The sequence below is a fragment of the Schistocerca serialis genome, unplaced genomic scaffold (genome assembly GCF_023864345.2).
Source record: "Schistocerca serialis cubense isolate TAMUIC-IGC-003099 unplaced genomic scaffold, iqSchSeri2.2 HiC_scaffold_843, whole genome shotgun sequence".
NCBI lineage: Eukaryota > Metazoa > Arthropoda > Insecta > Orthoptera > Acrididae > Schistocerca > Schistocerca serialis.
The window spans coordinates 578,156-604,974 of NW_026048456.1; the positions used below are offsets into that span (position 1 = coordinate 578,156).

The 26,819-nt window shown below is 42.7% G+C and overlaps 1 protein-coding gene across 1 annotated transcript in view; it reads right to left on the reverse strand.

The window, feature by feature from the left end:
* Positions 1-1,885: 1,885 nt before the first annotated feature.
* The window catches only part of LOC126452263 (uncharacterized), a 151,840-nt gene continuing 126,906 nt past the window's right edge, over positions 1,886-26,819 (reverse strand). Inside the window, exon 6 of the mRNA XM_050091054.1 lies at positions 1,886-2,293. Within this exon, the coding sequence (XP_049947011.1) occupies positions 2,057-2,293 (237 nt within the window). The 3' untranslated portion in view covers positions 1,886-2,056. The remainder of the gene's footprint in view (positions 2,294-26,819) is intronic.

Below are 26,819 nucleotides of genomic sequence, written 5' to 3' on the forward strand. Positions count from 1 at the left end.
TTTTAGGTGAATGTCTGCAATAACTTCTGGTGTGCGAACGGGAAGAATTTTTTGTCGTTTTACATTTTGCACTGATTCGTAGGAGCGCTAATTTTTTTACGGACTTTGTATTGCTCTCTTTGTTTGTAGTCCTTTATCCGTATACTTGACACCGAAAATTTCGCGAGTTTCTTCACTCGAACACGTTTTCACACTTGCTTTCACAATTTCAGTTCTTCCTTCTATCGAGAAAGTCATTTTGCAGACAGCAAAGAGGAACTTCTGCAATGAAATAAACTAAAATGCTGGCAGAAGACTGCCAACAATCGACTATTCCGTAAAACTGTCTATTGTTGTGGCTGTTTACTTCAGAAGAGAAATACTCAAAAAATGGCTCTGAGCACTATGGGACTCAACTGCTGAGGTCATTAGTCCCCTAGAACTTAGAACTAGTTAAACCTAACTAACCTAAGGACATCACAAACATCCATGCCCGAGGCAGGATTCGAACCTGCGACCGTAGCGGAAGAGAAATACTGCATTCGCATTCAAGTGCAAAATAAACTGCGTCGGTCTGTACTGCAGGAGCACGCGCAGGAATGGAGAGGATTTGCCATTAAACACACATAACACACTCGTGATGTTACGTTTCATTCATCTCGGTCAAAGTCATCAAATATTTGAAGTGCATATATGGAACTGGCATCAATGTGTTGTGAAAGTACTACACCATGTTTTTGTTTTAGTTTCATTTGGGGAAATAAATTATGAAATCGATACACAAAAATCTATTTATTATTAATTTAACGTGACCAGATTAAGACTTCCAGCCCCTCTCTATGATCGGACCAGGAATAAAAGACACATATACATAATAATAATAACAAGAATAAATGACATTATGATTAACAAGAATACTGATTAGCTTAGCAATATCGAGCAACTTCATGTAACAGGCACAATATAGTTCCTTCACACAGTTCTGAGAATGAATTGTAAAGGTCGTCGAGAAAGTCTACTTAATAGAGTTTATGTAAATGGTAACATGTGTTAAACCCATGTGTGTGCACATAGTGAGATGGGTTAGAAGCGCCAAGTAATATGAAACTTTCGTAGTCAGCTATTTTCATGGTCTGTGAATTATGTCTCCTTGTTGTGGAGCATGTCTACTATTTACGAAAATAGTACTTTTCCTAGGTGCAAATTTGCGTGCACTCTGCACACTTCACATGAAGTTTTAAGCCGTATTTACATATTATTAATTAAATATTGACATGAATTAACGAAACACACAAGCACACACACTCCAGAATGTATTATTTGTTCAAAAACTGTTGAAGCCAATAGAAACGATTGTGGAGGAGAAACGACTTTTTAAGTAAAGTGGTTTCTGTGAAGTTGGACGATTTCTGTTCCAGTTTATTTGCAAATGTTGGTTTACATCTAATAGCTTCTGATCTTCTAAATTTCATGGCATTAGTCTCGATGTTCAACTATTATCCTAGTGCTGTTTTGTCGAAACCTGCATTTTCTGACTGTGGCTGTGTGAAAATACAGATTCTTACAATAAAGTAATCTTTGTTTATAAATATCCCTCGACTGAAATATAAAGTGTGTGTGTGTGTGTGTGTGTGCTCGACACTATCTGTGTTTTAAAAGTTCAGATATTGTGAAAAGTTGCCTGACATTTGGAGCAATGTGTACTTCACCGAAGGCACTCAACAGTGCAATACGAGGACACAGGATGATGTAAATAACACAAAAAACTGATTTAGTTATTGTCTTAGGAAGTTGTTTACGTTATTATAAAGCACTGTTAGTTTTATTTACTATAAAATAGTCCATCGTTTTTTGCTGTAGGGCACCACTGAAACACCACTGAAACAGTTAATGTCAGTGGTGAAGCTGTAATGCCTGGCCATGAGCCATGCCTCAACAGCTCAGTCAGTATGAACGTTGCCCTTGAAACACAAGGATTCAAACTTTAGAAAAACTTGGGCATAATGTCGCAGATAGGAGGTAGGTACAACACCAGTCCGCTAGAGTGCTCTACTTTCAGTAGTAGGTTGCTGCAGTGTTACGCGACGAGTCGCCATCCAGGCACCATGGTCGCCATCTTGTGGGCTGAGGGCCCATCCTTGGCGCCGTGGCTGGGCGCATCATATACGATTGTTCTCCCGCCACACAAGATGGCGGCTGACAGTCCAAAGGTGCCGTAGGTCATGATGAGGTGCTGGCAGGAGGACAGCAGGCACAGGTCATCTCCTGGGGAGTCCGAGGTCATCAGGAACCCCACACTGGCTGGCGAGTCCTTCTGAAAAGAGGTGGGTCTCAGCTTGGTTTCTTAACATCGCTCTGCGCTAAAATGTGTGTGTGTGAGTGTGTACCTGGGGCACGATTCAAAATCGATAGAAACAATACAATATATTTTGTGCAGGTGGCGCTACACAGCTCATATTTGAAAATTTCAAAACTGTCACGAGCTTCTGACAAAATAAGTCTCCATTAACTACCAGTTTCGAGCATCTGATCATCTTCAGCTATCATAAAATTATTTACTGTAGGCTACATGGCAATGATCTTACAAATGAAATGAAAGCAGTCCTGGGTCACCACTATCAAAAGTAAAATATACTATACAGTCAATAGCAAAATGAACTCACAGAGTTAACCGATCTTCATATATTATCATAATCAGGTTCCATCCTTTTGTGTGGAGTGCACTCTACATACTTAGTACTAAAGCTCCAGCAGAACATTTCACTATTGAGTGTACCGAGGGCAAATGGCTTTTATTTAATTTGAAGCCACAATACGAATGTTGCTATATAGGCTGATGTAAATAACTTTGTAATACCTGAAGATGATTTGAGCTGTTAGTAGATAAATTATTACTTTATCAGCAGCTCACAACAATGTTGAAACATAACTTTTTTTAAATAATACAAATGAAAGAAACAGCAAGAAACAAAACAGAATGTGACTGATATGGAAATGGAAACACACCCAAAAAAACCTCATCTCCTATCAGCCGTTTTAATGACTGATGGGGGCCAGATTGTTGATAGTGACTAACAACAAACAAATTTATGGAGCTGGTAGCAGATTGCGTTTGCATCTACATCTATACACTGCAAATGACTGTGAAGTCCATGGCGGAGGACACGTTCCACTGTACCAGTTATTAGAGCTTTTTCCCATTCCTCTCATGTATGGAGCACGAAAAGAATGACTGTTTAAATACGTCTGTGGTCAATATGCTGATGTATAGGAAAAACAATTACTGTTGATAGCAAAAATTTTTGTTTAAGAATGAGTACAGGATGTGTTTAAAGTACAGGTAACAGATTAAAATAAAATAAATGAATCAATACTTCCATGCACACTGTAATTAATCTAATATTGTCCTCATGATCCATATGGGAGTGATATGTAGGAGGTTGTAGTATATTCCTAGATTCATAATTTATAGCGTTTTATGGAACTTTGTAAGTAGGCTTTTTTGGAATAGCTTGTCTATCTTGAAGAGTCTGCCAGTACAGTTCTTCCAGCATATCTCTGACATTCTCTCATAGGTCAAAGAAACCTGTGACCATTCGTACCACTCTTCTCAATATGATTATGTTTGATATCCCTTGTTATTCCTATCTGGTACAGGACCCATCCACTTGAGTAATATTCTAGAACAGGTTGCACGAATGAAGCTGACTGCATTTACCTAGTATTTTTTTTTCTTTTATTAAAATGTTACAAGTTTCACAGGACCAAAGTGAGGAGTAAACCTCCATGGTCGTGAAACGAGGCAGTACACGAAATTAACACCAGAAAAGTTAGTAATAAATAAAATAAATTTACCTAAATCGTATGTAGACGACAGGCTGCTAGTATAATTGCCACAATCAACAATATAACACAGGACTTAGCTTAATTTTTTCCAGGAACTGTTCCACAGAATAGGAGGGGTGAGCTTTGAGGAAATTCTTCAATTTAGGCTTGAAAGTGCGAGAATTACTGATAAGATTGTTTTTTAAGTTCTTGGCGTAGTTTACTGAAAATTGCCGCAGCAGAATACCGACACCTTTCTGCTTATGAATCAAGGAAGTGCGGTCCAAATGCAGATCTAATTTCTGCCAGGTACTAACTGATTGAAAGCCGCTAATTCTTGGGAATAAGTTCACGCTGTAAACAATAAATAACATTAGAGCAAATATATACTGGGAGGCCAGTGTCAGGATTCTCAGAGCCCTGAGCAGTGGACAAGAGGATTGAGAAACTAGGCCACTTATTGTTCAAACTGTCCGTTTCTGAGCCAAAAATATCCTTTGTGAAAGGGAAGAGTTATCCTAGAATATAACGCCGTATGTCATAAACAAATGAAAAGATTCTAGCAACAAACCGAAGCGTGCACCTGATTTGCCTACAAGAGAGCCAATGTCATCGTTCCATTCCGTATCTCTCTCTCTCTCTCTCTCTCTCTCTCTCTCTCTCTATATATATATATATATATATATATATATATATATATATATATATATACTCCTGGAAATGGAAAAAAGAACACATTGACACCGGTGTGTCAGACCCACCATACTTGCTCCGGACACTGCGAGAGGGCTGTACAAGCAATGATCACACGCACGGCACAGCGGACACACCAGGAACCGCGGTGTTGGCCGTCGAATGGCGCTAGCTGCGCAGCATTTGTGCACCGCCGCCGTCAGTGTCAGCCAGTTTGTCGTGGCATACGGAGCTCCATCGCAGTCTTTAACACTGGTAGCATGCCGCGACAGCGTGGACGTGAACCGTATGTGCAGTTGACGGACTTTGAGCGAGGGCGTATAGTGGGCATGCGGGAGGCCGGGTGGACGTACCGCCGAATTGCTCAACACGTGGGGCGTGAGGTCTCCACAGTACATCGATGTTGTCGCCAGTGGTCGGCGGAAGGTGCACGTGCCCGTCGACCTGGGACCGGACCGCAGCGACGCACGGATGCACGCCAAGACCGTAGGATCCTACGCAGTGCCGTAGGGGACCGCACCGCCACTTCCCAGCAAATTAGGGACACTGTTGCTCCTGGGGTATCGGCAAGGACCATTCGCAACCGTCTCCATGAAGCTGGGCTACGGTCCCGCACACCGTTAGGCCGTCTTTCGCTCACGCCCCAACATCGTGCAGCCCGCCTCCAGTGGTGTCGCGACAGGCGTGAATGGAGGGACGAATGGAGACGTGTCGTCTTCAGCGATGAGAGTCGCTTCTGCCTTGGTGCCAATGATGGTTGTATGCGTGTTTGGCGCCGTGCAGGTGAGCGCCACAATCAGGACTGCATACGACCGAGGCACACAGGGCCAACACCCGGCATCATGGTGTGGGGAGCGATCTCCTAAACTGGCCGTACACCACTGGTGATCGTCGAGGGGACACTGAATAGTACACGGTACATCCAAACCGTCATCGAACCCATCGTTCCACCATTCCTAGACCGGCAAGGGAACTTGCTGTTCCAACAGGACAATGCACGTCCGCATGTATTCCGTGCCACCCAACGTGCTCTAGAAGGTGTAAGTCAACTACCCTGGCCAGCAAGATCTCCGGATCTGCCCCCCATTGAGCATGTTTGGGACTGCACGTCCAGCACGAACGCTGGTCCAACTGAGGCGCCAGGTGGAAATGGCATGGCAAGCCGTTCCACGGGACTACATCCAGCATCTCCATGGGAGAATAGCAACCTGCATTGCTGCGAAAGGTGGATATACACTGTACTAGTGCCGACATTGTGCATGCTCTGTTGCCTGTGTCTATGTGCCTGTGGTTCTGTCAGTGTGATCATGTGATGTATCTGACCCCAGGAATGTGTCAATAAAGTTTCCCCTTCCTGGGTCAATGAATTCATGGTGTTCTTATTTCAATTTCCAGGAGTGTATATGAGGTGACTGATTCCAACCGTGACGTGTTGATACATAGTTGTAGTATACAACGTTTTTTCGATTTGTGAACTGCACAATTTTACACTTCTGAACATTTGAAAGAAGCTGGCGACGTTTGGACAACTATGAAACCTTAAGAACATCCGAGTGACTATTATTCCAGCTTTTTTCAGACAGTACTTTGTTATAGATAACCATATCATTCGCAAAAAGTCTGAGGTTACTACAAGGTTGTCTGCAAAGTCATTACTACACAACATGAACAACAAAGATCCTACCACACTTTCCTTTGGCACACTAGAAGTTGCTTCTTCATCTGCCGATAACTCTCCATCCAAGATAACATGCTAAGTCCTCTCTATCAAGATATCCTCAATCCAATACAAATTTCGCTTGATACCGTCGTAAGATCGTATTTTTGATAATAAGCATAGATGTGGTACTGTGTGAAATACTTTTAAGAAATCGTGAAATACTGCGTCTTCCTAATTGCGTTGATCCAAGACTTTCAGTATGTCATATTAAAAAAAGAATCCATGCTGGTTGGAGTGGAGGAGGCCGTTCTGTTAGAGATACCTCATTACGTCTGACTGTGAGCTCTGAGTATGTTCTAAAATTCTACAGCAAATATCTGTCAAGAATACTGAACCGTCGTTTTGTGTATTACTTCTACTACCTTCTTCTAAATGGGTGTGATATGTGCTTTCTTCTAACTACTGTGCACGGTTTCTTGTTCATGGGATCTACGATAAATTAGAGTTACAAGAGAGGCTAATGCAGCCGCGAATTCGATACAGAATCTGATAGGGGTTCCAACGAGCCCTGGAGTTTTGTTCTATTTTAGCCATTTCAGCTGCCTCCCAACACGGCTGACATTAACATTTACATCACTCATCTTTCCAACAGTGTGAGAACTAAATTGGGAAAATGCCCTTAGATTTTCATTTGTAAACGAACATTTGAAAACCGAGTTCAGCGTTTCTGCTTCTACTTTGCTACTGTCGACATTAGTCCCTGTATCGTCCACGAGTGACTGGACACTACAGCCTTTACACACCACCAGAATTTCTGTGGGTTCTGTAGGAGATAGTTCTAGAACATCCTACTACGGTATCATTGAAGACTCCGCGCCTTGTCCTCTCAAGAGCCAAGTTCGTTTCATTTAGCATCACCCTGTCTGTAGCCCCATACCCTGCTTCACACCTGTTATACAGTAGTCTTATTTCCTTAGAAGCTTCTTTACAGTGACTGTATACGATGGAGGACCCCTCCCATCATGAACTGTCCTATTAGGTTCATACAGGATGAAAATTATTGAACTACGTAAAAAAACGTAAATTAATTCCAAAAATTACACTTTATTTAACATGGAAACGTCTCTGCAAATAACCGGATTTAGGTTACGACATGTTTGATATGCCTGCCATCATTACCGATAATGTGTCGTAGACGAATAGCGAAATTCTGCATGACCACTAAAGTGTTGGAACGTCGGTGTTGTCGATGCCTCCTGATTGGCTATTTTCAGTTCAACAATGGTCTTGAGGATATTGCTGTACATCTTGTCTTTAATATAGCCCTACAAAAAGGAGTCGAGATTGTTCAGATCTGGAGAATATGGCAGCCAATAGAGGCCCATGCCAGAGGCCTCAGGGTACCCCAGAGCCATAATGCGGTCCCCAAAGTGCTCCTCCAGGACATCAAACACTCCTGCGTCAATGGGGTCGAGCTTCATCTTGCATAAATCACATCTTGTCGGAATCAGAATCACTTTGGATAAAGGGGATGATATCATTTTCCAAAATCTTCACGTGCTGTCAGCAGTCATCGTGCCATCAAGAAATGTCGCACCGATTATTCCGTGACTGGACATTGAGCACCACACAGTCACCTGCTGCGGGTGAAGTGATTTCTCGATCGCGAAATGCGGATCCTCAGTATCCCAAATGCCCTAGTTTTGCTTATTGACAAACCAATCCAAATGAAAGTGGGCTCCGTTGCTAAACCGAACCAAACAGTGAGAGGTTCCATGCCCTCTTTTGCATGTCACCTCTCATTTTCATCAATTTTATTAAGGGGATACGGAATCACCTATCCCCGCAATGTTAAAATATGCCTACTATAGGGAACATTTTCTCACAAACTACTGGAGACAGAGAGGTAAAAATTTTACTGTATGTGCATTCATATGTTACAACAATACTGAAACAACAGTTTATTGTCAAAGTATTTTCTTACAGAGATATTGTACATTTATTTTTAAGTAAATTTTTTCCATCGCTTTTTACTAGACTATCACCCCTAAGTCTTTTGTAAATCAAGTAATTAAAAAATCGTTGTTTCAGTAGGTAATAGGGACCTATGTCACTACGTCATAAAAATTTCAGACTTCTAGGTTGACCAGTACCTGAGATAATGTTCCTAGATGAAGTAAAAAGTAAACTTACGGGAAACGGAGAAAGAAGATTAAAACATTCCTGATCCGTAGCTAATACCCCCTTCACAGTCTTCATAATCATCTTCAAGTCTTCTTTTGGCACCCCTCTGCACCTGTCTTGTTTTTTTCACTAATGTCTTGATTATATTATCAGCATGCCTTAGTCTGTGCTGATCTAAAAAGAACATAGCACGTACCGTACGGGAACCAACACACATACCCAACTTTTGAAGGACCTGGCATTTAGTTATATTTCCAAGATTGAAGGTTGCCACAGCATCATACACACCAAAATGTAGTGTATTAATTCCGACAAACACTGTTTTTGGGAGACGATGCCATATCACACTATTCAAGCACTCGTTGGGGTTCTGCGTTTTTCCGTGAAGACATTTCATCAGAAGACTTCTGTCAGCCAGATCTCTGAAAATGGGCTTTATTTCTGCCATGATGGCTGATGGTAGACTGTGGTGGTGAATGTATTTCTCTCCTGTTGTTAGTCCCCTATTGTATTTACACCAGCTGTTTTCACCTTTGGGGCACAAACCATGTTGTGGATGCTCATCCGTGGATGCGGTGTGGAAATATAAAGCCCATATAGCTCTCCTCATTTCTTCAAGATTGCCTGTATTTTGCCTGATTGCAAGGCCATAGCAGTTCTGAATGTGGTCTATTATGGAACCAGTCAATCTTCCTCTGCCATCCAAGGTTTTCCCATCATCTAGTTTTTTCCCTTTCATAACTGATTTTAACCTTCTCAGCCTGGCACCCATTCTCTTCTGCACATGTCCTATACATTCAAGTTTGCTTATATTTACACTGTTCCCATATGGCTTGCTTTCCAAAACTTCTTTGAATGCTTTAGAGTCACCATCTCCCAGATATTTGACATAGCGAACATTATACCACTGTGAAGAGCGATGAAAAATTTTCTTCACCCCAGCAACCTCCATGCCACCACTACTACCATAATAATTAGCAATACAGTCATCACTGTGTTCATTTTTCAGCCTGCCTGTGCACCTACAGTATTTAGACATTATTGCAACATCAATAACCTTGCCAGTATCAACACTAGTTGCTGTTACAACACCATTGTTGGAGGTGTGGCCCCTTTTCTGCCACGTGCCATCAAACGCCACTGTGAGGTCACGACTGCCGTCATTTTCTTCCACTGCTTCTTCCACAGCAACCTGCATTGACTTCTGTGCTACATCTTCAACTGCAGATCCTAGTACATAATTGTAAGCTTCAAACTTTGAAGGTGCACTTGGAAGATTTAGAACACCACATAGCATATCACCAGCTGCTTTGCCCTTACCAATTGCTCGCAATCCAAAACTAACCTAATATTTACACTATAAAGTTCAGTTTTCTTGTATCCATTATTTACAGTTACTGAAACCGAACTTGGAAACTTACAGCTGTATTTACAAACACTGCATATTAAATTAAACTGGGCAGCCAGGCCAACATGGGATTCTACTTTCAGAGAAACGTTTCCATGACATTTTTTGCAGCACAAACTGTTTTCAAGAGCTTCACACAATATATTCGTATCAATGAGTTCAAAAACTTCATTCCCTCTATCAAGTAAATTATATTTCTCTTCCAAATCTCTTAGTTTTTTATGAGAAGCACTGTTTTCATTTGGTGTAAGTTCGTTCGGCAAATCAGTAATAAGTGGATTCACATTTTCCAACAGTGATGATGATGAACTGCTTTGCTTTGCTAATGAATCATTATTTCTTTTCTTTTGCCAGTTCACACGCTTTTTAAATACTTTTGCTTTAGCTCTAGGCATTTTCACTGCGAAAAATGAAGCACTAAATACGAAATAACTGAACAACAACTACTTTCTTATATCACACTGTTTACAAAACAGTCCCGCCACAAAGTCAAAGAGTAACTTGAGGAAACCAGAGAGAAACATTTTCGGGCAACTAGTGTATAAATAGTCGCTGGAAACCGGGATATTTGAATTCATGTCACTTTAAAGGTACTGCCAAAAAGTTCATGGTCAGCCACGAGAGACGTGTATAACTAAAGCGCAATACCCGATCTCACAAATATATAAAAATAAAATAGTTATAATTGTAGTAGAGCTATGTATGATACGTCATTTTAAAGAGGAAACATGGCAGAATATAATACGCCAATAAAAAAAATTCGATTTTTTAACCCAAAATCCGATTTCGTATCCCCTTAATGTTCCATGTCATTGCACGTTAGTAGCAGACTGAATAGGGTTATTGTAATGAGAGTATTTGTACCGAGAGCTCAAAAAATACTTTTCATTTGATTCCTATGCTTGTTGGGTTACTTTCCTGTGTGTCCTGTGCGAGGCAAGCATCGGAGGACGCGGCATACTGCATTTCTGGTTGGGGATTGCACTTCCCTGAATTCTGAGGGGTTCGTACAACGGACTTAAGTGCCTGGCGGAACGACTGACGTCAGTCGAGTTTCGCCTATTGTGTGCAGGGTGAAACGACCTGGGAGACGTCTGAGTGTCGCCCCAGTTTATGTGTTTACCGTTTCGGTGCGTCCGGAATGAAGACTCCTGGCGCCAACTGACTGCATTGTCCTCTTGATTCTGAGAATACTTGTGGACTGTGCCCTGCTGGGTGCGACTGTCTGGTACCGGATGTCCGGTGGTCTAGGCAGGTTGTTTTCATAGCCGGTCAAATGGCAAGTTCAGTGTCCTCAGCTGAATAGCAGAGGCATGATTGTTCAGCTTAAACTGAGGCTAGTTGACGTCATAAAGCCCTGTTCGAAATTGGAGGGAACGGTCGCTATTGGCGCGAATGATGTTCTGAGACAGTATGAGGGAATTTTGGAATCAGAACTGAATGCTGGTTCGCGGTTTTCGAGGAGAGTAGGGATTTGAGCAATGTTGGCTTCGTTCTTGCATCGCATTACAGAGTAAGATTCGGGATCTGATCTTTGTCGGAGTCAGACGGTCTTGCTACTTGGTCGCTCTTTTTTGGAAGAACTTGGAATTCTCGGACAGCCTTCGAGGCCAGGGCTTGACACAGAGTTGCTGCACGGCAGAAGTCGGCGCCTACATCATCAGGACGCTGCCTACCGACGACATGCTGCAGATTTCAGTATTGGTACAGTATTTTGCGGCTCGGGCATTGTAGGACCTTATCAATGCAGTGAATCCCTGCAGCACGCGCGCTCGCCTTGCTACAAGTCCACCTTGCTTGTTTCTCCATGTGATCCCTTTTGAGCTCTCACTACTAATTGCGATACTGCTATATAGTTGGGAGATTAATATTTGATTAATTAGGACCTCCAGTCATTATCGTCAATCTGTTGCATCACAGAGAGTAGGAGCCCCTTGTTCTCAACCCAATTCTTGTTCTGACAATGGTTCAGTATACCCTACCCTTTAACCTACTGTTTGTGTCGACAATCATGTGCATTTACGTTCTGATGTATAATAAATCTCACTGTAATATTTACTCCGCATATCATTTCGTAGATATATGCAGAATCCCATTTCCTGTTGTTTATTATGTTACAGTTCTCTTTTTTTGAGTAGATTGCTATTTTTGTTAAATTATTGTGAATGTGCACTCCTTATTTTACCAACCAGCAGGTTCCACCATCATTTCCTTCCGTTACCATTGTGCGCATAATTAATTAGTTGGTAGATAAGGAGAGGGTCGAGTACATGTCTCGTTCTCATGCAAAATTCTTCTCGATTAAAGAGGTACGAACTCTTCTCCACCCTGGCAGCTCGCAACAGTGTTTACTAATTTCCATCATGCCCCGTGGCCAAATGTGCAGTTTGAACGTCCTGACGCATACCGTTCAGAAGCTATGACGCTTTTGTTTCATATAGTTGAATAATTGTCACCCTAACCTATCAAGTGCACAGACTTGAACCATAGTTCTTCTACATGCTCCTCTCCAGCGTTGGGTGTTTAGAGTTCCTTTTTGAGATATGACACTACTGCTTCTTCATCTACCTTGCTGAATATGTAAATTCTTCTATTTTTTAGTTATCTGTTGTACTTTCGTAATCATTGTTGCTACAGTAGCTTCATTGTCACTGATACCTATTTCTATGCGGACATCCTCAAAGAGATTAAGTCCATTTTTGGTGAAATGTAACAGTGTAACGAAAACATTACTTCCTACGCATTACACAGTTTGTTTTTGGCAGAGCTTTCATAGCCAAATGAAGAATGGGAAACTGGGATATTGGGTATCAGATTGATTAGTCTGAAGTCTAGATTTCCTTGAAGGTAATTAGCGTAAGGGAAACTATTTGTCCGAATTTCCATAGCTAAACAGAGTGGGAAATGGACAACCGTGCTGTCAAACTGACCGACTAGAGGTCTAGATCTGCTGAAAGAAATTCAGTCGTTTGAAAGAAATCTGGATAATTAAGAAAAATATAATTATCGATTCGAGGGAAAATTGAAATATTTCACCAACAGCTGCTATTATCTATGCAAAGATGTGTCAAAAAGTTCATCTCTTCAAGGTATAGCCATTTTGTACGTAAAAAAGCTGCGTTGGTGTGACATGTAACATTCGAAATGTACCAGGTAATAAACTCAGAACATTTCGAGAACAGAAACCACCAGGATAGCTGTTTTGTAGACGTCTCTATGCCAATGCCTGTGTTGTCGCAGCTGTACCGAGGAATATTGTTTCTCCTACAGCTGTGAGGACTTAGGCTACGGCCACACGAGCGTTTCTTTCACGCGCGTTTCTGCAGGCGTTCAAGCCGACATTATAGACCATTGCGTGTTGAATGGGTCTGGCCACACGAGGCGTTTTCGCACGCCGCGGGCCCGCAAACTTCGGCTTTCACGCTGAACGAACGCTCTCGGGTGCATTCGTTTTGCGTGTTTTTCACGCTGGGCGCTGGCCACACGGGCGGGAGACACGCTGCGGCAGAGTCTGGAACCTAAGCCCTTTCCTCCGACGCTTACCGTCAATTACCGATCTGAAATCGTAGCGATGCCAACATGTGCAACACTGCGTGGAGCGGTATTATTTCAATAGGCATTTCATAATAAAGAACATATGCAATCTAACAATGCGTGGTGCGATATTATCAAAAGTAGGTATTTCATAATGAAGTAGCCACACATGTCTTATTTTTGGTTTTATAACATGTTGTGTTCCTTTTAGAAATTTTCTCTCCAATCATATTCAGAAGCATTTCAAATGAGTTAACCGACATCCTGCAGTATTCAAAGAACTTGTCCGGATTTGCCTTCAGTTTGTTGTGTAGAAGCACGAACTTTCCTTTAGTTGATCTATCGCTCAATATGGGATGAATCCAGTATTTTTTTTTCCTGCCGTCGTTTCCGTAACTGTTGAAACCTGGTAACAGTAGCGCTAACTTTCAGGGATCAAGTTATGGCGACTCGACTGTACAGGGTGCTAGAAAACGATACCGATGGACGTCGAGCGGTCTTAGGGGGTGTCGTGCGGACAGGAACCCGTCTCCAGAAATGTCATCCTGTCCAGAAATGTCATCCAACGACGCTGTAAAACGTCAAAGAAGCTACGTTTTCTTATACTCTATTTATCATAAGAATAAATCTGATGTAAACATTACGCCATGTATGCTTCAGCGTTTGCTCGAATCTCATTGGATTTCGTTTCCCTTGGAGCGGAATGCAAACTGTGACCAGTACAACCATGTAAATTCATAGGTATACGTTTTATGGTGTGTAACACGCACATGGACTGAGCGATAACGCGGGCCAACAGCTTTACCGGCGCATTAAATTTTGACAGCCCTGGCCTGCCAGCGGTCCAACTAACCTACAATGGTGTGAGCAGTTGCAGTTCAGACGTAGAAAGAGACGAACAAAGAAACAATATAGCTTCGAGTGTCATTTAATTTTTAAAAAGAATGAAATAATATTTCGCAAAACTCCAGTACTACCGCGCGCTTCTAAGGTGACCAGACGGAAAGTATAAAGTGCTCTCGTTCTCACCTGATAGTATGCTAATTACAAAAGAAAGTGATGAAAACTCCTAACTTAAATAGAGGGTAATTTTTCTGAGCGAGCTATGTGTGATGCAAAAGCAGACTGCAGGGATTTCACCTATTGTTGAATGCTGACAACACTAGAGGTATTACAGTCAGTCGTCAGGTAATCTCTCAGCTCCTTCCTTATCCGAATCCGAGAAATACGTTTCAGTTCTGGAACCGTCATCTGCTACATTGATAACGAGTCGATCAACGGCAGAAGCCACCCAGGCGGCGCATTTTCTCCTCTTCTTTTATGAGGTGCTTGCTGTTCTATGTCCCGCCAGCGTTTGGCAGTGATATGTGAAAAAGCTGCCTGCGTTAGTTCCAGTACGTCTGGCAGTTGAACAGTCTTGTTATTTCGCGGGCCAAATCCCGTAACTTGGCTCCAGATCAGTTCTGTTGGGTTCATATTGTATTGCTACTGTGGCAAGTGTAAAAATGCAGCTTCTGTATGAAGTGCTCGATGCTGTGTAAATGTTTGTTTCCCCTTGTTTCTACGACACTTATCTACATCTGTGGTATAAAACAATGGACATAGTCCAAATAAAGACTATTTGGTTTCTCATTTTTGCCTTAAAAATTAAACTGTTATATTTTCTTAATTTAAGCAACCTTTAAATGAAAATAGGAATGTCGCGTGAATACGTAATTAGAAACAAGAAGATGAGCATTATTCATAAAAATTATGATGAATTTTACAATTACGAGATTTAGGTATTTCAAATGGAACGAGAAACAAATGTGACTCAGGTAAAACTTGAACCAGCGAACCACGAACAGCAGTAAATTATCGATTTACAGCACTACCGATACCGTTATTCATCCAGTGTGAGTCAGTGTTTCAGCTGTATGTAATACAGTCCCTCGAAAAACTTCAAAGGCGGTTATCTCCGTGAATTTGTGAAAAACGTTAAGAACAACATATTTCTCGGCATTTTGTAACCGTGTTCCACACGCGCGTTACGCTACGGAAAGGGAAGCAGCCCAGCCATTTTGATACTGCGTATTAACAGCGCGACAATCAGGGCACAACAGTGCAGAGGCTGTGGCTATACACGATTTTTTAAATAAAAACTAGATAACTAAAGCGTGAATACAGGGTTATAAATACAAAATCAAATAGAGGTAATGCAGGAGTAGGTTTAATAATGAATAAAAAAATAGGAGTGCGGGTAAGCTACTACAAACAGCATAGTGAACGCATTATTGTGGCCAAGATAGACACGAAGCCCACGCCTACTACAGTAGTACAAGTTTATATGCCAACTAGCTCTGCAGATTATGAAGAAATTGATGAAATGTATGATGAGATAATAGAAATTATTCAGGTAGTGAAGGGAGACGAAAATTTAATAGTCATGGGTGACTGGAATTCGAGAGTAGGAAAAGGGAGAGAAGTGAACATAGTAGGCGATCATGGATTGGGGCTAAGAAATGAAAGAGGAAGCCGCCTGATAGAATTTTGCACCGAACATAACTTAATCATAGCTAACACTTGGTTCAAGAATCATGAAAGAAGGTTGTATACATGGAAGAACCCTGGAGATACTAGGTTTCAGATAGATTATATAATGCTAAGACAGATATTTACGAACCAGGTTTTAAATTGTAAGACATTTTCAGGGGCAGATGTGGACTCTGACCACAATCTGTTGGTTATGAACTGTAGATTAAAACTGAAGAAACTGCAAAAAGGTGGGAATTTAAGGAGATGGGACCTGGATAAACTGAAAGAACCAGAGGTTGTACAGAGTTTCAGGGAGAGCATAAGGGAACAATTGACAAGGAGGGTGGAAAGAAATACAGTAGAAGAAGAATGGGTAGCTTTGAGGAATGAAGTAGAGAAGGCAGCAGAGGATCAAGTAGGTAAAAAGACGAGGGCTAGTAGAAATCCTTGGGTAACAGAAGAGATACCGAATCTAATTGATGAAAGGAGAAAATACAAAAATGCAGTAAGTGAAGCAAGCAAAAAGGAATACAAACGTCTCAAAAATGAGATCGACAGGAAGTGCAAAATGGCTAAGCAGGGATGGCTAGAGGACAAATGTAAGGATGTAGAGGCTTATCTCGCGAGGGGTAAGATAGATACTGCCTACAGGAAAATTAAAGAGACCTTTGGAGATAAGAGAACGACTTGTATGAATATCAAGAGCTCAGATGGAAACCCAGTTCTAAGCAAAGAAGGGAAAGCAGAAAGGTGGAAGGAGTATATATAAGGGATGATGTTCTTGAGGACAATATTATGGAAATGGAAGAGGATGTAGATGAAGAGGAAATGGGAGATATGATACTCCGTGAAGAGTTTGACAGAGCACTGAAAGACCTGAGTCGAAAGAAGGCCCCGGGAGTATACAACATTCCATTAGAACTACTGACAGCCTTGGGAGAGCCAGTCCTGACAATACTCTACCATCTGGTGAGCAAGATGTATGAGAGAGACGAAATTTCCTCAGACTTCAAGAAGAATATAATAATTCCAATCCCAAAGAAAGCAGGTGTTGACAGATGTGAAAATTAGCGAACTATCAGTTTAATAAGTCACAGCTGCAAAATACTAACGCGAATTCTGTACAGACGAATGGAAAAACTGGTAGAAGCCTACCTCGGGGAAGATCAGTTTGGATTCCGTAGAAATGTTGGAACACGTGAGGCAATATTGACCCTACGGCTTATCTTAGAAGAAAGATTAAGAGGAAGGCAAACCTTCGTTTCTAGCATTTGTAGACTTAGAGAAAGCTTTTGACAATGTTAACTGGGATACTGTCTTTCAAATTCTAAAGGTGGCAGGCGTAAAATACAGGGAGCGAACTGCTATTTACAATTTGTACAGAAACCAGATGGCAGTTATAAGAGTCGAGGGACATGAAAGGGAAGCAGTGGTTGGGAAGGGAGTGAGACAGGGTTGTAGCATCTTCCCGATACTATTCAATATGTACATTGAGCAAGCAGTAAAGGAAACAAAAGAAAAGTTCGGAGTAGGTATTAAAATCCATGGAGAAGAAATAAAAACTTTGAGGTTCGCCGATGACATTGTAATTCTGTCAGAGACAGCAAAGGACTTGGAAGACCAGTTGAACGGAATGGACAGTGTCTTGAAACGAGGGTATAAGATGAACATCAACAAAAGCAAAACGAGGATAATGGAATGTAGTCGAATAAAGTCTGGTGATGCTGACGGAATTCGATTAGGAAATGAGACACTTAAAGTAGTAAAGGAGTTTTGCTATTTGGGGAGCAAAATAACTGATGATGGTCGAAGTAGAGAGGATATAAAATTCAAACTGGCAATGGCAAGGAAAGCGTTTCTGAAGAAGAGAAATTTGTTAACATCAAGTATTGATTTAAGTGTCAGGAAGTCGTTTCTGAAAGAATTTGTATGGAGTGTAGCCATGTATGGAAGTGAAACGTGGACAATAAATAGTTTAGACAGGAAGAGAATAGAAGCTCTCGAAATGTGGTACTACAGAAGAATGCTGAAGATTAGATGGATAGATCACATAACTAATGAGGAGGTATTGAATAGAATTGGGAAGAAGAGGAGTTTGTGGCACAACTTTAGGAGGAGAAGGGACCGGTTGGTAGGACATGTTCTGAGGCATCAAGGGATCACTAATATAGTACTGGAGGGCAGCGTGGAGGGTAAAAATCGTAGAGGGAGACCAAGAGATGAATACACTAAGCAGATTCAGAAGGATGTAGGCTGCAGTATGTACTGGGAGATGAAGAAGCTTGCACAGGATAGAGTAGCACGGAGAGCTGCATCAAACCAGTCTCAGGACTGAGGACCACAAAAACAACTAAAGCGTGATTATGAAATACGTTGATGACTGCCAATACATTATAATATCTTAAAGTTTCATTTAACGTAACTTAGTAATAATATATCTCATACATAAGTAGGACCAACCTCCGAGAGGAGCCGGCCGCTTTGGTCGAGCGCTTCTAGGCGCTTCAGTCCGGGACCGCGCTGCTGTTACGGTCGCAGGTTCGAATCCTGTCTCGGGCATGGATGTGTGTGATGTCCTTAGGTTAGTTAGATTTAAGTAGTTCTATGTCTAGGGGACTGATGACCTCAGATGTTAAGTCCTATAGTGCTTAGAGCCATTTGAACCATTTGCTATTGAAACATAGAATTTTTTTTTCTTTTTTTAGTGTTAGATCCTATTGAACCAAACTGCTGAGGTCACCGGTGCCTAAGTTTACACACTACATAATCTAACTTAAACTAACTTAAAAACACACCCATGCCCGAGAAAGGACTGGAAGCTTCGACGGGGGGAGCCGCGTGAACCGTGACAAGTCGTCTTAGCCCGGCCAGCTATTCCGCGCGGCAATAGAGAAAGATTTTATGAAAGCTTTTAAGAAAAGTTGGTTTTCCCTTACTGCTCAGTACCATATCTCCTAATCTATGTGTCGTACAACAACATAATTTTAGAGTTGACTTCAGCGGCATAAGTCGTTAGCGTGTGCAAGCTTTCTGGCCAATAGCGTCAGTAAGAGTGAAGTGATAAATTAAAATTTCACATATGACGCAGAATTTTTAGCAAACCAATATCCGAAATGTAGTACGGAACAAATTTTTTCCCTTTACTCTTTTTGTGGGAGGGTGAAAGAGAGAAGAAATTTCAGAAAGGTTTGAATTTATTTCTACAGTTTGCTGAAAGTCAGTAGGTGCTACTGCTTTCCCTAGACGAGAGCAGTATTGTGCGGTTGGTTTGCGCGACGCGATTTCCGGCGCGCTGTGAGAAATATTTTGCTATTGGGGCAGTGCAGTGCAGCGCAACAGTAGTAGCAGAGGCAAAACATGAAGCTCACGCAGCGATCTATCTAAAAAAAAGTATGTTACTTTTGGTATTCCGGAAGTACAGGGCTATTACAAATGATTGAAGCGATTTCATAAATTCACTGTAGCTCCATTCATTGACATATGGTCACGACACACTACAGATACGTAGAAAAACTCATAAAGTTTTGTTCGGCTGAAGCCGCACTTCAGGTTTCTGCCGCCAGAGCGCTCGAGAGCGCAGTGAGACAAAATGGCGACAGGAGACGAGAAAGCGTATGTCGTGCTTGAAATGCACACACATCAGTCAGTCATAACAGTGCAACGACACTTCAGGAGAAGTTCAACAAAGATCCACCAACTGCTAACTCCATTCGACGATGGTATGCGCAGTTTAAAGCTTCTGGATGCCTCTGTAAGGGGAAATCAACACGTCGGCCTGCAGTGAGCGAAGAAACGATTGAACGTGTGCGGGCAAGTTTCACGCATAGCCCGCGGAAGTCGACGAATAAAGCAAGCAGGGAGCTAAACGTACCACAGCCGACGGTTTGGAAAATCTTACGGAAAAGGCTAAAGCAGAAGCCTTACCATTTCAAACTCATTGATGGGGACATGCTGCACCGAGTGTGGGAGGAACTTGATTATCGGCTTGATGTCTGCGGAATCACTAAAGGGGCACATATCGAACATTTGTGAATGCCTAAAAAAACTTTTTGAGTTTTTGTATGTGTGTGCAAAGCATTGTGAAAATATCTCAAATAATAAAGTTATTGTAGAGCTGTGAAACGCTTCAATCATTTGTAATAACCCTGTATATAGAAGTTAGGGGAGTGGAGGAAGAGTGAGAGCACTCAACCCGCATCTCATGGTCATGCGGTAGCGTTCTCGCTTCCCATGCCCGTGTTCCCGGGTTCGATTCCCGGCGGGGTCAGGGATTTTCTCTGCCTCGTGATGGCTGGGCGTTGTGTGCTGTCCTTACGTTAGTTAGGTTTAAGTAGTTCTAAGTTCTAGGGGACTGCTGACCATAGATGTTAAGTCCCATAGTGCTCAGAGCCAATTGAACCATTTTTTTGAGAGCACTCAGGAAGAGCGAAGCAGTCACACTAATGTTCTTACACTATGAAGAAGGAGCGTATAACATTTTAGTAAACAGTCGCTCGACGATGTGGAGGAATGCCTTATAATGCAGACGTATCAATAATTACTGAACTGCTCAAGGACAATGTGATACCCTTGGTAGGCGTCGTCTCTTACGCCGATGCAGTAGGATTCACTGTGTGAAGCAGATTCACTGATTACTTCAAAGGGCCGAATTTGAATCGTCTTTCACAGTACTGATCACAATAACAACAACAGCCAACACATTATAACTGTGGTTAAAGGCTAAGTACAAATATACATTGAAGCGCTAAAGAAACTGGTATGAGCATGCGTATTCAAATACAGAGGTATATAAACAGGCAGAATACGGGGCTGCAATCGGCAACTGCTATAAAAGACAAGTGTCTTGGGCAGTTGTTGGATAGGGTACTGCTGCTACAGTGGCAGGTCATCATGATTTAAGTAAGTTTGAACGTGGTGTTATAGTCGGCGCACGAGCGATGGGACACAGCATCTCCGAGGTAGCGATAAAGTGGGCATTTTCCCGTACGACCATACCATGAGTGTACCGTGAATATCTGGAATCTGGTAAAACATCAAACCTCCGACATCGCTGCGGCCGGAAAAAGATCCTGCAAGAACAGGGCCAACGACGACTGAAGAGAATCGTTCAACGAGATAGAAGTGCAACCCTTCCGCAAAATGCTGCAGATTTCAATGCTGGGCCGTCAACAAGTGTCAGCGTGCGAACCATTCAATGAAACATCATCGATATGGGCTTTCGGAGCCGAAGGTCCACTCTTGTACCCTTGAAAACTGCGCGACACAAAGCTTTACGCGTCGCCTGGGCCTGTCAACACTGACATTGGACTCTTGATGACTGGAAACATGTTGCCTGGTCGAACGAGTCTCATTCAAATTGTATCGAGCAGATGGACGTGTACAGGTATGGAGACAACCTCATGAATCCGTTAACCCTGCATGTCAGCAGGGGACTGTTCAAGCTGATGGAGGCTCTGCAGTGGTGTGAGGAGTGTGAAGCTAGAATGATATGGGACCCTTGACATGTGTAAATACGACTCTGACAAGTGACAGGTACATAAGCACCTGTGTGATCATCTGCATCCATTTGTCCCCACTGTGCATTCCAATGGACTTGGGCAATTCCAGCAGGACAATACGAGACCCTTCACGTCCAGAATTGCTACAGAGTGGCTCGATGAACACTCTTCTGAGCTTCGACACTTCCATTGGCCACCAAACTCCCCAGACATGAACAGTGTCGAGCATATCTGGGATGCCTTGCAACGTGCTATTCAGAAGAGATCTCCCCCCCCCCCCCCCCGCAACCTCCCTTGTGCTCTTACGGATTTATGGACAGCCCTCCAGGATTCATGGTGTCAGTTCCATCCAGCACTATTTCAGACATCAGTCAAGTCCACACCACATTGTCTCGCAGGGGCCTTTCACGATGTTAGACAGATGTACCAGTTTCTTTGGCTCTTCAGTGTATTTACAAATGTGTTACACTGGACATTATCAAAGACATTTCTTCTTACTTGCTTGATTCATTTTACTCCCGATCTCTTTTTCCATCCAGTTTTTCAACTCTACGTCAGCCATATTCCACAAAACATGCTGTTCGGATACCATCCTGATAATGTGTTCATCATCTCAGGCAGAGAAGCGGTAAGACGACATTTCTGCTGAATGTTTCAATAATTACATCGGTAGAATTACGTACTCTCTAGCTGCCCGTGCACATGAAACAAACACTGCAGCTGTCACCTAGTAGGGTCCACGCAAAGTACCAAGGCTGGTAGATGTGCAGTCGGCAGGGCACATGTGGGGAGAGCGATAGTGGTGTGGGTTATGGGCAGGCGATGTAGGGGAAATTCCGAGCACTGGAGGGGAAGCACCGTAGTAAACTGAAGCTCACACTTTCTATAAGTATTAAGTGGAGCCCCTCCACACCCACACTTGCACGGTGACCATTCGAAAAGATCTCTCAGCTCTGCTTGGTTACTATCTAAAAAGAATTCCGCTAAGAATGAAGTGATTTATTTTCGTTTGACTTGTTAATCATTTGTAACTTTTAGAGAGGTGTCACAAGTGGCGAATCTGGACTAAAACCTAACATTTCTCTAGCTGCCATGTCAAAATTTGCTTCTTTTGCCAAAACACAGCAGAGGTTACACAGTGTCACCTCACTGACATGTTGTACAGACAAAACTGTGAGAGAATCCTGAGACAGTGGTTGATTTACTTGAGCAACTGAGGAAAAGCAAGGTGAGTAGCTTATGAAAAAGCACATCCTAAGCACAAAATAAACGTGTAATGTCTTCACTTATGTTGTTCCAAAACCCAAAGCATTTCTCGTTTCACCAGCTATCGATGACACCTAAAAACTACATTCTTTCATGGGAAAATACTGTAGATAGTGAAATAACGTGGTAGAAAGTGAAGATTTGCATAACAACCATATGGCAAAATACTCTGCTTTTTGCGTGCTATCATTTGCCAAAATCTATTATCGATGCCTCAAACCGTTTATGATACATGAGGAATGTTGTGGATATTTCACTCTTATTTTATCGCTGGCGCGGCAAGATCGCAGATGAGTGTGTTGACATCAGTTCGACTATCTGGAGATTGGTGACAGATACACTACTGGCCATTAAAATTGCTACACCACGAAGATGACGTGCTACAGACGCGAAATTTAACCGAAAGGAAGAAGATGCTGTGATATGCAAATGATTAGCTTTTCAGAGCATTCACACAAGGTTGGCGCCGGTGGCGACACCTACAACGTGCTGACATGAGGAAAGTTTCCAACCGATTTCTCATACGCAAACAGCTGTTAACCGGCGTTGCCTGATGAAACGTTGTTGTGGTGCCTCGTGGAAGGAGGAGAAACGCGTATGATCACGTTTCCGACTTTGATAAAGGTCGGATTGTAGCCTATGGCGATTGCAGTTTATCATATCGCGACATTGCTGCTCGCGTTGGTCAAGATCCAATGACTGTTAGCAGAATATGGAATCGGTGGGTTCAGGAGGGTAATACAAAACACCGTGCTGGATCCCAACAGCCCCCTATCACTAGCAGTCGTGATGACAGGCATCTTATCCGCATGGCTGTAACAGATCGTGCAGCCACGTCTCGATCCCTGAGTCAACAGATGGGGACGTTTGCATGGCAACAACCATCTGCACGTACAGTTCGACGACGCTTGCAGCAGCATGGACTATCAGCTCGGAGACCATGGCTGTGGTTACCCTTGACGCTGCATCACAGACAGGAGCACCTGTGATGGTGTACTCAACGACGAACCTGGGTGCACGAATGTCAAACGTCATTTTTTCGGATGAATTCAGGTTCAGTTTACAGCATCATGATGGTCGCATCCGTGTTCGGCGACATCGCGGTGAACGCACATTGGAAGTGTGTATTCGTTATCGCCATACTGGCGTATCACCCGGCGTGATGGTATGAGGTGCCATTGGTTACACATCTCGGTCACCTCTTGTTCACATTGATGGCACTTTGAACAGTGGATGTTACATTTCAGATGTGTTACGACCCGTGGCTCTACCCTTCATTCGATCCCTGCGAAACCCTACTTTTCAGCAGGATAATGCACGACCGCATGTTGCAGGTCCTGTACGGGTCTTTCTGGATACAGAAAATGTTCGACTGCTGCCCTGGCCAGCACATTCTCCAGATCTCTCACCAATTGAAAACGTCTGGTCAATGGTGGCCGAGCAACTGGCTCGTCACAATACGCCAGTCACTACTCTTGATGAACTGTGGTATCGTGTTGATGATGCATGGGCAGCTGTACCTGTACACGCCATCCAAGCTCTGTTTGACTCAATGCCCAGGAGTATCAAGGCTGTTATTATGGCCAGAGAAGGTTGTTCTGGGTACTGAATTCTCAGGATCTATGCAGCCAAATTGCGTGAAAATGTAATCACATGTCAGTTCTAGTCTAATATATTTGTCCAATGAATACCCGTTTATCATCTGCATTTCTTCTTGGTGTAGCAATTTTGATGGCCAGTAGTGTAGATACCTCCACCCAAGTGTAAGGACAAATTGGATATGTTAGCTAAGTTTCGGGTGCAACAACATATTATGTAATATGCACCAAACGCAAAATTATAGCCATCATATTTTTCATTTCGAACATTTTCGTACTTAGTGCAGGGTCTCACTTCCATACAAATATCACAATAACTGTGACCATTAACGAAATGATCGGCACATTATCATGAACCCGACATATAAAGCTATAAGTAACGCAAAAATCAAATTTTTTTACCCAATAGTTTCCGTAAAATCGTTCGAGAAAGACTACTGGATGTGTGCGTCGATTCTATGATCACCGACAGGCCGAAAGATGGAAAAACACTGTCGGCTTCCCCTTCTGAACAAACGAGCTTCCCCTTCTGAACAAACGAAAATGTCTGAAAGAACAGATACCATCTTCATATATATATATATATATATATATATATATATATATATATGAGCGTAATGGACAGGGACACTACGGATATAGTGCGGGACAATAAGCTGGGAATTTGCGTGTCACGGGAGGCGTGCCTGCAGTCGCACTATCCTCTGTGTCTTCTGTGGCTCAGGTGGGTAGAGCGTCTGCCACGTAAGCGGGAGATCCCGGGTTCGAGTCCCGGTTGGGGCGCACATTTTCAACTATCCCCGTTGACGTATATCAACGCCTGTCTGCAGCTAAGGGTATTCATTTCACTGTATTAATTTAATTGTAATTTAAATACAATTGGAGAAGATGTTCAAAATGCCTGCAGGGCCACCGAGACGGCTAAGTTACAGAGCCACCTAGCTCACTCCAGCGATCTGCAAACAGATGTCCGATTTGGGTTCCGGCAGCTAAACCCAAGTGTGTGTGTGGTCTCTCGTGCCAGAACTGCGTATGTCAATGGACTGTAAGTGTCACTTCCTCCAGTAATGCTGGCAGCACTTCTCGAACAATAGTTGCATAGCTAACACCTGTGAAGCAAAGAGGAAGCATGTAGGGGCCAATCAAGTAAACGTGTTCCATGCCAGCCCATAAAATATAGTAAATTCTCGTTTACAGGTGGCGTGGAGTTCTCTTCCGCCCAAATATGACAGTTGTAAGTGTTTAAGACACCCCTACAGTTGAAGAACGCCTTGTCTATGGACGAAACATACGCAGCATAATATGGATGAGTGGCACAACGATGCAAAAACCATTGCCTAAACTACACATGTGGAGCAAAATCATGGGCTACCAGCACCTGTGTCTTCACCAAAAACCTAAAAACCGCTAAGTGATCGCTTTGCAATGCACGCGCCATGGCACGAATGCTTGTGGATGATCCATTGGATCTGCCTAATAAGTCCTCTTCAGATCGTAGTGTGAGTATGCTTCGCATGCCACCTCTGTCGTTTTGACATACTTTGAAACCATCTGATGCTGATGAACAGCCGCAAATGTAGAATAGTGTTGCTGATGCCTATACGGATGCCTTTGCCAGTAGAAGCATAAAGCTGCATGCACATCTAAGCTGACCTCACTATTTGTCTTTCCTGTATGCCATCACTGCTGTTAGCGGTCTCTACAGTGTTGTTACAAAAGGTGTGGACATGTTCAGCGCCATCTAACACCCACAATACTGTCAGGTAAATTGCGAGACATTCCACCTTTAATTTGTCACTACATGGAGTCACATTTCCTGCCAAAGGGATGGCCTAGCGGCAGGCGCTGGTGCCTATTAATTCGGCACTCTGTAGCATCTTTGGATGACGCTTCGGGGCACAGATTCCTGCCTTCAATTTGTTCCTAAAGACACCCTCTATGAGCCCCCAAAGTTTTTCAGATGTCATTTTGAAATACCCTGTAGAATATCTCAAGCAGTCTGGCGACCACCAAAGATGCCTCATAAATGTGGAATGACTGCCAGCAACATTGAAGGCAGAGATATTTGTTTTTGATGAGGATGGAACCATGACTGAAGAAAACGTTCTGCTCGGAATAAACAATTCTAGCCACCAGTCATTGAAGAAGTGTTTGTAAAATGGAACTTGAAAATAAAAAATAAAAATGAAAAAACGGTCAGATGTGTGGTGAAATGATTTCTCTACAATTAAGAAATAAAATAGATAACACATACATTTATGCACATTTGAGTAATGCTGGAAATCATGTACACCAAATGAGATGCCAACTAAGCATGTAAAGTTCAATTTCTGAATGAGAAGCATAGAATTTTAAAGAGTCAGTACTGCCATTCTGGCCGTAGATGAACTGTTGGAATGGCCAGCCATCGTATCATTCTCAGCCAATGGCCTCATCTGGATGCAGTAAGGGCAGGCGGCGGTCAGCACACCACTCTACGAGCTGTTGTAGTTTTAACAGACCTGGGGGCCGCTAATTCTGTTTCAAGTAGCTCCTCAGTAACCAAGACAAGGCTAAATGAAACTTGTTCCAGTCCTCCCACCGATCAGAAATCCCTGGCAGTACCACGATTCGAACTCAGATCTAACTGCGTAGCAGACAGCCAAGCTGACCGCTCAGCT